This window comes from Bos grunniens, chromosome 15 (assembly GCF_055505025.1).
Source record: "Bos grunniens cultivar Pamir isolate PY7600 chromosome 15, Bosgru_T2T1.0, whole genome shotgun sequence".
In the NCBI taxonomy this organism is placed as follows: domain Eukaryota; kingdom Metazoa; phylum Chordata; class Mammalia; order Artiodactyla; family Bovidae; genus Bos; species Bos grunniens.
Window position 1 is genome coordinate 54499037 of NC_141179.1, and position 13309 is coordinate 54512345.

General features: G+C 44.3%; 1 protein-coding gene and 1 non-coding gene across 3 annotated transcripts in view; one reads left to right on the forward strand and one right to left on the reverse strand.

Moving 5' to 3' along the window:
* Positions 1-1622: 1622 nt before the first annotated feature.
* The window catches only part of RNF169 (ring finger protein 169), a 91256-nt gene continuing 79569 nt past the window's right edge, over positions 1623-13309 (forward strand). Inside the window, exon 1 of one of the 2 annotated variants that reach the window (XM_086340842.1) lies at positions 1623-6234. In XM_086340842.1, the coding sequence (XP_086196968.1) occupies positions 5733-6234 (502 nt within the window). In that variant the 5' untranslated portion in view covers positions 1623-5732. Of the gene's footprint in view, positions 6498-13309 lie in introns of both variants that reach the window. The other variant, XM_086340844.1, reaches the window with a different exon arrangement.
* Positions 9627-9733, reverse strand: LOC147358259 (U6 spliceosomal RNA). Its single transcript, XR_015142527.1, has one exon. It is a non-coding gene; the product is annotated as a U6 spliceosomal RNA (small nuclear RNA).

Genomic DNA, 13309 nt, shown 5'->3' on the forward strand with positions numbered 1-13309 from the left:
GAGATGAGTGCAATTGTGCAGTAGTTTGAGCATTCTTTGGCAATGCCTTTCTTTGGGATTGGAATGAAAACTGACCTTTTCCAGTCCTGTGGCCACTGCTGAGTTTTCCAAATTTGCTGGCATATTGAGTGCAGCACTTTCACAGCATCATCTTTCAGGATTTGAAATAGCTCAACTGGAATTCAATCACCTCCACTAGCTTTGTTCGTGGTGATGCTTCCTAAGGCCCACTTGACTTCACGTTCCAGGATGTCTGGCTCTAGGTGAGTGATCACTCCATCGTGATTATCTGGTTACTTTAGGTTTAAATGAGATAGACGGATTACTGCTGAGCCTGTGCTTAGTATGTGGTAGGTAGTTACTTAATAAGTTCTAGTTCCTTTGCTTCTCAAGTGTCCTAAGCCTCATGTCCACCCACTGTTCTAGCCACATCAGATTCTTTGTCAGTCCCACACAGATTGTGAACTTTCATACATTTGCACCTCTGCTCCTGTTTTCCCTCTGCCTGGAATGCCTTCCCTGTGTCTACCTAGTGAACTCTTCCTCATCCTCCAATCAGAGTTCACAGGTCTCCTCCTCTGTGAAACCTTCCCTCCCTCCCCACCCCAACTTTGCTTTCTGCTTCCAAAGCACCTTGTATGTGTCTCAGCTTTAGAGTTTGTAGTTCTGTTATAATAGTCTTTTTTACCCCCCTGTGATAATTATTTATGTATAATTTTGTCTGTTTAGGCTGTGGCCTTGAGTGGGGCAGGGACCAAGTCTTTTCTGTGTTTGTAGAGTATTTGGCAAGAATCTGGAGGAGGCTGGAAAGAAGACAGGTAGAAGGATTAGTTTTGCAAAAACTGCTTTTCCCCTGAAACAAAAGGGAAGGCCCTGAAGATGAGTGATAGTTAAGAATGCAGCAAAAAATCTTTAAAGCAAAAGGGAAGGGGGCAAATCACAAGGGGAAATCTGGTTTGAGGGAGGAAGAGAAGAGAAGGCCACCAGGAGAGAGGAGGAAGGTGAGGGAGGGGTGGGGCTGGAAGGGTCTGAGGGCCTGAGCCTTCCTGGGTGTGTGAGGCCTGCAGGAGGGACTCAGTGCCTAGGCTGGCAAGAAGGGGTTTGGGGGCTGCAGGGAAGAACAGCCTGTCTCCACCTGGAACCAAACCAATAGCCCTCAGTCTAGCAGGAAGTAGCTGGAGCCTCCAGCTGGCCGGAAGAGGGAAGGTTTGCTGTGATGAGGATGAGGAGGGCTAAAGCCAGAGCAGTGGTATGGACCACTATGAGAAGGATGGCAGGGAGCTTTGGCAGTGATGCAGTCCTCACAAAGTGTGGCATGAGTGGCAGAGCAAAGGTAGCTGGAGAGGAAGCCCTGGTAGGTGTGGCTGCGCCACAACCTGTTCCAGCTGGCATCCTCGATGAGTGCACTAACGTGACTGTGTCACAGGTGGGAGCTTAGGGGAAAAGCATCACCTGCACCCCGGCTTCTTCTGCTCCAGGCTGTTGGGCTCAGCTTTTCAGATGGTTTCATAACGTAGGAAGCAGCCCTGACAACTATGATCAGGTGTCGCTTTAGAAACAACAAACCTGTTTCTAAGTTGGAGTACTTTGTTACAAACAACAGACGTTGTGAGCAATTTAATGGGGAAAAAAGGAATTTACTCAAAGGGTATAGAGTTGACAGGAAGGCTGGTAACCTGCATGTGGAAAAATAGGTTTAACCTAGGAAGGCCAGGCAGCAGGCACTACAGCCAAGTTCATGCCTCAGGAGCACTCTGGCATGACCACCGTCACCATGGTAGGGACACTCCCCCCTCTATCGCAACCCCCGAGGGACCCACTGTGGTTGCACACCTACTGTGCCCACTCCTGTTGTGTGCTGAGTTGTGTCTGACTCTGCGACCCCATGGATTGTAGCCCACCAGCTCCTCTGTCCAGTAACTGTTACTCTTGGGGATCTTCCTGGCCCAGGGATCAAACCTGTGTCTCTTTCGTCTCCTGCATTGGCAGGCGTGGTCTTTACCACTGTACCACCTGGGAAGCCCATCCATTCCTGTGAATGATTCTAAATGTGTCAATATGTTTTTGTGTCATCCCCTGAAGATTCAAAGTTCAGAGAGGAGTGGCCACGTGGCTGAGCCTAGGTCATATGTCATGTTCTGGCTGCCCTGGGGCAGGGAGAAGACTACCTCTGTGGTTCAGCTTCCCCAGTCTCAGTGAAACTGCATAAAATGGGGCGTTCCCCCAAACAGAAACTTCTAGACTGTTAGAGCTAGAAGGGACATTTGAATTGGTCTTTGAATAGACCACTCTATTGTAGTGGCCTGATCTAGGAGTATTCATTAGAATTCCTGTGGCATTATAAAAAATTTACATGCTGGCATCCCATCCTCAGTATTTTGGGTTCAGTAGATCTGAGAAGGGACTTTGGCATGTGTGTGTGTGTGTCTTTCTGAAATGCCCCCCAGGTTGAGAACTGATGAACTTGAGCATTCTTGTTTTAAAGATGAGGTGACTAAGGTCCAGAGAGAGTTCATCTGTTAGAAATTATACAAGTTAGGGGCTTCCCTGGTGGCTCAGTGGTAAAGAATCCTCCCACCAATGCAGGAGACACACGTACAATCCCTGATCTGGAAAGATCCCACATGCCACGGAGCAGCTAAGCCCATGCACCACAACAGGTAAGCCCGTGTGCCACAACCACGGAAACTCACACATCCTAGAGCCTGTGCTCCACAAGAGAAGCCACTGCAGAGAAGCCCATGCCCCACAACTCTCCCCAACAAGAGAAAGCCCTTGAAGCAGCAAAGACCCCAGTACAGCCAAAAATAAATAAGTAATGTTTTGACTCTTTGTGACTCCATGGACCATAGCTCACCAGGCTCCTCTCTCCATGGAACTCTCCAGGCAAGAATACTGGAGTGGGTTGCCATTTTCTTTTCCAGGGGATCTTCCCGACCCAGGGATTGAACCCAGGTCTCCTGCATTACGGGCAGATTCTTTACCATTTGAGCTACCAGGGAAGCCCAATGAAAGGGAGAAAGTGGTCATGACAAATTCTAGATCTCCTGGCTTTTGATCTAGTACTACTCTGAACTCTTGCTTTTTCCCACTGCAAAAAGAAATTTCCCGTCTTTATTCATATCTAAGAAGGCATGCTATACTACTTTGGTTCAGCTTCTTCAATAGTAAACAGACTTCAGATTAAGAGTCCCAAACCGTCAAGAGTGAACAACCCACACCAAGGGCTGCATCTCTAACGGCAATTGGCTTGATCTCTGGACCACAGCCCCCCACCCACCCTTTGTCGCAATCTGGCCAAAGCGTCCTCAAGAACCTAGAGTGGGAAGTGTAACAAAGAGGACCTCTGGATGAAGGACAGCCTGGCTAAGCCCATACTTCTGTGTTTGGCAGGATTCTGACTGTCTGGGCCTCCGTGCACACAAGCCCTTGTTTCAATTACTCATTGACCCTTCTTCAATTCTTCACTGTCCTGTAGCCATCTGGTTCTCATTTTGGGAATCCACGTCTTTCTTTTCTCTGCTGTCTGACTTCCACCAATCACTCTGCCTTGGACTGGTTTACTATCAGCTCAGACGCTGTTTCCAGGCAATCTCATGAAAACCCAGGGCCTCTGATCCCTTCCATTACATTATGTACTTTTTTTATTTTGCTCTCCTTACGAAACTTGCGCTTTCCTATAAAGATTCCCAACAGGAAATGCCATTTGCTTAATGCCTTCCTGCTCCAAATCTACTTAAAGTGAAAAAAAAACAAAAAAGCAAAGGGTGGGAGAATTGCTGTAGCAGGACCATCTCTCTGTCAGAGGGAAGCCATTGTTTCTCCCACACCTTCTGCATCCAGAAAGGGCCCTGGCATCAAAGTCTGAGCACCTCATTCAGTGACTAAGCCAAGAAGGAATGGCGTGGTCAGAGCTGTTCTTCAGGAAGTAAGCCTAGAGCTATGGAGGATGGATTGGAGGAAGAGTGTCTGTGGGTAGGGAGACAATTAATAGAAGCTATTGCAATAACTTAGGTGAGAGAATGATGAGACTGAATTGGGCAGTGGGAATGGGATGAAGAAGAGAGGATAGGTAGGAAAACGTTCATTTTGGTGGAAGAATTGACAGGACTAAGAAACTGACAGATGTGGGGTGTGAGGGAGAAGTAAGGATTACCAGGTTTGGAGCTTGAGGGACTGGAAGAATAGCACCTTTACTAGAGATATCCGGTCCCGTCACTTCATGGCAAATAGCTGCGGGAACAGTGGCAGACTTTATTTTTTTGGGCTCCAAAATCACTGCAGATGGTGATTGCAGCCATGAAATTAAAAGATGCTTAAAGTAGAGTTATGACCAACCTAGAAAGCATATTAAAAAGCAGAGACATTACTTTGCCAACAAAGGTCCATCTAGTCAAAGCTATGGTGTTTCCAGTAGTCATGTATGGATGTGGGAGTTGGACCATAAAGAAAGCTGAGCGCCGAAGAATTGATGCTTTTGAACTGTGGTGTTGGAGAAGACTCTTGAGAGTCCCTTGAATTGCAAGGAGATCCAACCAGTCCATCCTAAAGGAGATCAGTCCTGGGTGTTCATTGGAAGGATTGATGTTAAAGCTGAAAGTCCAATCCTTTGGCCACCTGATGTGAAGAGCTGCCTCATTGGAAAAGACCCTGATACTGGGGAAGATTGAGGGCAGGAGGAGAAGGGGACAACAGAGGATGAGATGGCTGGATGGCATCACCGAATCGACAGACATGGGTTTGGGTGGACTCCAGGAGTTGGTGATGGACAGGGAGGCCTGGTGTGCTGGGATTCATGGGGTCGCAAAGAGTCAACACGACTGAGCGACTGAGCTGAACTGAACTAGAATGAGGCAAATCAGAAAAGCTGTTGAAAGGAGGGTGGAAGACAGTGACTTTAGTTTGGTACATGAGGGATGCAGACATCCAAAACTATGTTTCCATCAGACATCTAAAACTATGTTTCCATCAGACATTTGACTATGCAGGGCTGGAATGAGGAGGTCTGGACTGCAAGTTTCAATTCGGGAGTTTCAGCGGGAAGAAAATGTGACATAGGGTAGGGGCTGGGGGGCCAACACACGGAAAGGAGTGGGAAGAGGACTGAGGTCTGAGCCTCGAGTAATAACCCCATTTAAGCCCCTAAAACAAGCGGGAGGACTCAAGAAAGAGTCCGAAAAAGAGCTGAGGGCAGGGAAAAAAAAAAATCAAGGAAACTGTTTTTTCCCAGCCAAGGGAGGGAAGTTTCAGGAAGGAATCTGAAGAGAGTGTATACTGAGATGTGAACTGACAAGAAGCTGCTAGTAGGATTACTCTCATGTCGCAACAGCTAACCTCACAATAAATGAAGCACTGAGGCAGGGTTCTGGACAATTCACATACTCCTCACTCTGCTTAGCCTCAGTTATCAGGATAACTGCAGGATAACTAAGTGTAATAACTTCATAGTTTAATATCGCTCAGAGTTTCCAAATAAATCCTCTCAGTTCTCAACGTGATTTCGCTCATCTAAGAGGAAGTGGCAAAGACTGAAAAAGCAAGGCCGAGGACAAGATATATACAGGGTAACTAATAAATATTAATAAGGTTTCACCTCCCGCCAACCCGACCCGGGGAGAACACGTCCGGGGCCCCGCCCCTCATGAATATGTATACAGCGCTGCCCACCGCCCACTGCCCCGCCCTCTACTCTTCTCCCTCGCAACGGACTCTCCCTACAAACGGGAAACAAGATGGCGGCGGCAGGTCCGAGTACTCGGGCTTCTTCCGCGGCGGCGGCGGCAGCTCTGAGTCGGCGGGGTCGGCGGGGCCGCTGTGACGAGATAGCGGCAGCCAAAACGGGCACCCCGGGCCCGGCCGCTGGCCCCGCGCTGCTGGTGTTGCCGCCACCGTTGCTGCAGCCGCCGTCACCGCCGCGGCCGGAGGAGTCGGACTGCGCCGGGTGCCTAGAGACCCCAGGGGAGGCGGCGGCCCTGCCGTGCGGCCACTCGCTGTGCCGAGGCTGCGCCCAACGCGCTGCCGACGCGGCGGGCCCGTGTTGCCCGCGCTGCCGCGCCCGCGGAGCTGGCTGGGCCCGCCGTCGGGCCCGCGACGACTGGCAGGCCGACGCGGAGGTGCTGGGCGAGCGCGCCCGCCGCGGCCCACCGGAGCGCTGCCGCCCGCGTCGGGACGGGGGCGCGGCCGCCGCGGGGCCCAGGCCGGAGCAGGAGTCGCGCGCCGCGCCCGCGGAGCCAGGTGGAGCTTTCCCTCCTCCCGTTGGGGTCCGGAGCGAGGCCGCCGCGCCCCGGCCTGGCCTACTTAGAGGGTGGAGGGTCCCAGGCCCTGATCGAGCGGGTGTAAAGAGTTCTCGTGGGGTTGGAACCGGGCTCTGCCCAGAGTCAGTTTGTGTTTCTGAATTTTGAACTTCGGAATGAAGTACAGGCACGATGGGTTTGGAATCAGAAGTTTGGAGGGAGTCATAACATTTCTTGGAACAAGTTAGGGCCAGATTGGAATTGGTGAGTGGAGGAGGGTACCAAACTTCGCAGGGGCTGTGGAGGTTCCGACAAGTGCTTCGTTTAATGTTGGGTGAAGAGCGTGGTCTTGTGAAGATGTGACTCCTGGGCCTGAGTGGGTCTGTAAGAGATGTGGAGTATACGAAGTTTAGGGGGCAGATTGATTTTGAGGATGTGAAGGGAGCTTTTCAGACTTGAGGGTAGAGTGGGTTGAGAGTATGAGGTCATATATGCAATTTTCACAGAATCTTGAAAAACATATGCTTAGCAAGAGCTTGGCATGTAGAGAAGTAATAAGTAACTGCTATTTATATTTATAATAATACTAATAATAAGCTCCAGTAGTGCTCTGCAAAAAAGACGGATGGGGTTTAAAAGTTTTGAAAGTCGAGATTGATTGGCGGCGGCTGCTTCTGTCTCCATGGCAGTGTAAGTTTCCTACTATTTTCCTGCCAGTTACCCGTCTGTTGAAGGACTGTTGTTGCCTTCGACGGCTTTGCCTCCCCTCCCCACCCCCCAGCAGCCTGCCAGTCTGGTGCTGAGCTTGACATAGAAAGTGCCCTATTGAAAACACAAAACAAAATTATAACTTAGGACTCAGACATATCCAGTCAACACAACAGCTAGAGTTCTTTGATAAAAGCTTACCTAGGAAGAGATTTTTCAAGAAACATAATTAGGAAAAGCCAGATATGTGCATCTTTTGGGTCGGGAATTCTGCCATGTGTTATTTTCAGTAGGGAAAAAGAGGCATTGCTTGTATATGAAAGTGCAGTCCCTAAAAACTACAGGTTCCAGAATGCAGTCTGTTTTGATTCAAGCAGACACCTGCCACTGTCCTAGGATACCTTTTATTTTCTATGTCTTACTTTCTGTGTACCTTCCTATTCCTTTTAAGCTTAATAGCATCCTTATGAGGTACTTTTATTGCCATTTTACACCTGGAACTGAGGCCAAGAGAGGTTGAGTAACTTGCCCAAGAATGAAAACCCAGTTCATCTGATTGCTGCTCAAATAAGATGAAGGACTTCCCAAACATTGTCCAATTTGTGAATGCGTGTGATGATCTCGTATGCTGTTTAATTTGCCTCAAATTCTGAGATTATGGTAAAAAAAATAAGGGAATATTTCTCTGGTCTTCCTACTCGTACTATAGATTTATATGGTCAAGTAAAAAAGAAATTTGTTTCCAAAACCTGGGCTTCCTTATGAAATAACAGGTCTGAGATTTGAACCATAAGCGAACATATGACTTGATAATTGGTGCAAACTTTTTCCTTGAAGAAATTTGTGTATCAGTGATTAAGAAAAATGATAGAAAATGAGATCCCAAATTAGGCTCTTTTGAGCCACTGAGTGTCCATCAGTTACTTTGTATGTTTGTATGAGGACCATCATGAAAAATATTTTTCCTTAAATGTTCTTATTGTTGGATCGTTGAGTGTATATCATTATATACTTGTTAAATCAAAACATAGAAGAATATTGCTGAACAGAGTTTGGGAATAATAATCTAGCTTTAGCAGGTTGTCTAGATCTCTTGAGTTTACATGCAATATTTTAAAATTTAAGACTTTAATAGACAATAAACATAATTCAAACAAAAATAAAAGAAAGTATACAATGAAAAGGTTCCTCTTATCCCTTTTTTCATTTTCCATTTTCACCAGAGATTCATGTTTATTCTTCCAATTTCTTTATGCTTATACATGGAAATTCAAATATATTTAATTTTTTTGATCTTTTTACACAAAAGGTTATGTATTATAACTACTGTTCTGTAACTTGCTTTTTTTTTTCATATAACAATACATGATGGATATCTTTTCACATCAGTACATGAAAGGTTTTTTTCTTGCTACTTATAGTTACAAAGACTTTGATTGAGTGGATGTAACATAATTTACTTAATCATCCACTGGGGGATATTTAGACTGTTTCCAATGTTTTGCCATTATAAATTGTTGTTTATAAAATTGTTATACAATGTTTGTGTACAGTTGTATGAAGAGTTCACCTGTAGCTTTCATCAGATTCTCAAAGGGTTGCAGAGAAAAAGATTAAGAATTGTTGTTTTAACCCAGGTCCCTCATTCTACAGAAGAGAGAACTGAAGCCCAGAACAGAGTGACCAGGTCATTGTAGGTTAGTAGAAAAGGCAATGGCAACCCACTCCAGAACTCTTGCCTGGAAAATCCCGTAGATGGAGGAGCCTGGTAGGCTGCCGTCCATGGGGTCGCACAGCGTCAGACACAACTGAAGAGACTTAGCAGCAGCAGCAGCGGCAGATAACAAGGGCTGAAAGGCTAAATTTTACATAAGGGCTAAAACATAACCTAACTCACAGTTAAATATTCATGATGGCTTTTATTTTATTTATTTATTTTAGTTGCCTTGGATCTTTGTTGTTGTGAGTGGGCTTTCTCTTACTGCATCAAGCAGGGACCACTCTTGGTTTGGTGCGGGGGATTCTCATTGTGGTGGCTTCTCTTGTTGCAGAGCACAGGGTCTAGGCACTGAGACTTCAGTAATTGTGGCGCTCAGGCTCAGTAGTTGTGGCACAGGGATTTAGTTGCCCTGTGGCATGTGGAATATTCCTGGGCCAGGGGTAGAACCTGTGTCCCCTGCATTGTTGGGCGGATTCTTATCCACTGTACTACTAGGGACGTCTCATGATAGCTTTTAATTAAAAAAGTAAAAAACACCGGCTTCATAAATATTTACATTACACTTTTTTGAGTGGGAAACAACAGAATTAGCAATCTTGTTATACTTCAGTATATTCTGAAGTATATTGCTTAGCAGTATTCTTTTGGCATAATTAGGTCTGTTGATAAAAGGAAGGGCAGTCCTGCTTTGTAAAACTGGAAATGAAATTTTGTAGTAAAGTCACTGGCATTTAAGTGAAATTCTTAGGTGGTTTTTTTTTTTTTTTTTAATTTCTTGAAGCCCTGTGGCTCTTTTGGAATTGAATCAAATTGAATTTTTTTCTGAAAAAAAGTGCAAGACTTTGTGTGTGTTGAAAATTTTGGTTGTGCTGGTGATATATTTGTTTTGTCAGCTTTTTGACAGTCTTTACAGTTCAGAACCTTAAGAACTTCTGTATAAAATATTTTACTTTATTTATTTATTTTTTTATATGGAACGCTTCATGAATTTGCGTGTCATCCTTGCGCAGGGGCCATGCTAATCTTCTCTGTATCGTTCCAATTTTAGTATATGTGCTGCCGAAGCGAGCACAAAATATTTTACTTTATTCTTACATGCATTGTCAATTTGCTTTTGGATGCCATATCAGTTGATTTGTGCAGCCCTGTGTGTTGAGGGCTAAGTCAATGATCATTTCAAGATGAACCTAGACTTCAACTTTGTGTTCTTTGAGGATCTGCAGCTCATTGTTTGTCTTGACATATAAAGTATTTGGACCATCTTGAGCAGTAGTCAGCAAATATGTAATGAGTGTCTGCTCTGTGCCAGACACTGTTCTAGAGCCTTGGGTGACATCAGTGAAGGAAATATTCAGAAATCCTTTCCTCTTAGAACTTGTATTCTAAATATAGAAACAGTCCTGCTCCATTGATTTTGTTTTTAATGTTTGTTTATGTATTTCGCTGCATTGGATCTTAGTTGTGGCATGTGGGCTCTGGATCACTTGGACTCAGGAGTGCTGGTACTCGGGCTAAGCTGCTCTGTGGCATGTGGGATCTTAATTGCCCAACCAGGGATCAAACCTGTGTCCCCTGCATTGCAAGGTAGATTCTTAACCTCTAGACCACCAGCTGGGGTCCCTGAGCCATTGATATTTTTTAAAAAAGAAAATTTACCACATGGTACCTAGGTAGATTTGCAACTATAAGAACATTTACACCTTGTTGATAATAATTTTGAGAATTTATTTAGTCTTTTGATTTGAGATCAAGGATGATCATTCTAAATTATGCTGCCTTTGTACTTGAAACCAAGATCTTTTAGGACAGCTCTTTTTCTTTTTGCCATGGGTAGTAATTGAAGAGAAAATGTAGACAAAGGCTGATGAATCTTTCAGATTGACAGTTTAATTTTTTTTCTCTTTGTAGTGTTAAAATGCATTTCGTAAATCGAATAAATAAAAAAAATTGAATAGTGCCCCATTTATTCCTTCCGTTTATCCCATCCAACCTCCCTGTTCACTTAGGGTTAACATTTATACATTTAAAAAATTTCCTCCTTCTGTGAAAAGCAAGTAGTTCTGGTTTATTACTCAGTTGGCAGACAGTGTTTGCTATGTGTGCAACCTAAATTGCATTTAGGACTAGTGAATAATGAAATCATGTGACTGTAGTGTAAAAGGACAGGAATTTCCCTTGTCTGAAGGGATTTGTCTTAAAATATATAAAATGACTCAACTTTTTATCCATACTAACACATATTCCAGAATATGAGTGTCCTTATGTGTCTTACTAATATGGAAATATATTCTTTGTGTTTTTTAAAACTCAGGATGAGATTGCCTTGTAAACTAAGCCTTAATCACCATTGACAGAATAGCTCCATGCTATATATAGGCTTCAAGATTGAGGAGCAGGAATTTACGTGGTATTTGTTTTTCATTCATATTTCCACTTTCTAACTTCCATTTAATCTTAGAAGACTTGACTGCATTGAATTCATTGGTATTTGAGTTTGCTTTAGTGTAGGATGTAGGAAAAAATTGCCAAATTTCATTTCACTAATTTAGTGAGCATTTAGGACACACACTTGTGTAAGATAATACAATAAAAAAGATGAATAAAACATGGTTCATGTCCTTTAAGACTAGAGTCTGGTTGGGGCAGCACACCCAATACCAAGTGGTATTATTATTTGATAATAATAAATGCATAATGCCAGGGAGAGTAGAGCAGTGGGGTAACTGACAATCTTTTGAGGAAACTTGAGGAAGGCACTTGTGCTGTGTATTGGAAAAGTGTAGGAATTTACCAGGTGAAGGAGGAGAGGATGTCCATTCCTGGCAGAAGAACCTGCATGTGCAAAGGCATGAAGGCACTTGGCATATTCAGAGATGACAAGAAGTTAAATATAGATGGAATGTGGGGCTGCAGTGCGGAAGGAGGAGAGAAGAAACTACAGAAGTTGGTTCATGAAGGTCATGGTATGTCATGCTGAAGGAATTTGGGACTTTATCCTATAGACAGTGTGGAGCCCTTGAAAATATTTAAGTAATGGCATGACATTGTTATAACATGCTTTAGAAAGACAGTGTTGGTTGGAGTGTGGAGGAAATGTGAATAGAAATTGGAGGAAGGGAGTTAGGGGACTATTTTAGTAGTTCAGACAGATGAATAAGGGCTAGACTAAAGAAGTGACTCTGGAGATGTTTCCTTCAGTTATTCACTAATTTTGTAACGATTTCAGGTGAGGGCCTTCTGTGTACTAGGCACTGAGGCTGCAAATAGAAATAAAACATAATTCTGCCTCTTAAGGTCAGTGTAGTTAAGATTGATATATAAGCATGCAACTAGAATGTGGGGTAATAAATGCAGTAACTGTAATGCAAGATATAACTGTAGAAGGCAGTATAATATATGTTAATAGGGCAAGTTAATGGAGCAGGATCTGGAGACACTGTGTTCAAATTCCAGGTCTGCCATTTATAGCTGTTTGTCTTTGGGCACTTGCTTAACTTCTCTGTACCTTGGTTTCCTCATTTTGAAAATGGAGATAGTAATGGTAACAAAATCGTAAGGTTGTTGTTAAGACTAACTGAGTTATTTCAGTGAGTTATTAACATATAAAGAGCTCAACAAATGTTAGCTCTTTTCACAAAAAAGAACCTAGCTCGGATGGGTCAACAGTGGCTTCAGTGAAAGGCAGACACTTGACCATGAGTATTCAGTAGGTGGATGAAGGCAGGATAAAAGTGAGGGAAATCAGTACATTTAAAAGCATTGAAGTCCCCCTACTGTTTGTGACCACGTGGACTGTAGCCTACCAGGCTCCTCCTTCCATGGGATTTTCCAGCCAAGAGTACTGGAATGGCTTGCCTTTTCCGTCTCCAGGGGATCTTCTCAACCCAGGGATTGAACCCAGGTCTCCCACATTGCAGGCAGACACTTTACCATCTGAGCCACTGCTGCTGCTGCTAAGTCGCTTCAGTTGTGTCCAACTCTGTGTGACCCCATAGATGGCAGCCCACCAGTCTCCCCTGTCCCTGGAATTCTCCAGGCAAGAATACTGGAGTGGGTTGCCATTTCCTTCTCCAATGCGTGAAAGTGAAAAGTGAAAGTGAAGTTGCTCAGTTGTGTCTGACTCTTAGGGACCCCATGAACTGCAGCCTACCAGGCTCCTCCGCCCATGGGATTTTCCAGGCAAGAGTACTGGAGTGGGTTGCCATTGCCTTCTCTCTGAGCCACTAGGGAAGCCCTAATAAAAAAAGCATAGTATGAAACAAAAGGAGAGTTGTAGGGATTGCAAATATGGATAGTTTTTGAGCATAGAGTATGTGTGGGAGAGTGGAGGGAGGCAGAATTGCAGAAATAAGCAGTTACTGGATAATAGTGGACTCTAAATGCCATGCTAGGAAGAGTTTGAAAGAGGAGCGCATCTTTGCAGTTTAGAGAGATCACTCCTATAGGGAATAATGTAGCAAATGGATTGGAGATCCCAAATTTCTTTTAGCAGGATGAGTCACTGAGATTAGCTAAAGACTCTGTTGCTACAGGTATCCAGAAAAGCTGGGTGATAAGCAACAGTTCTTTTAAATTAAATGCATTTTGAGTTTGCAGAAAAGACAGAAAGATATCTACGTTCAAAAAAAAAAGGAACTAAAACCCAGAA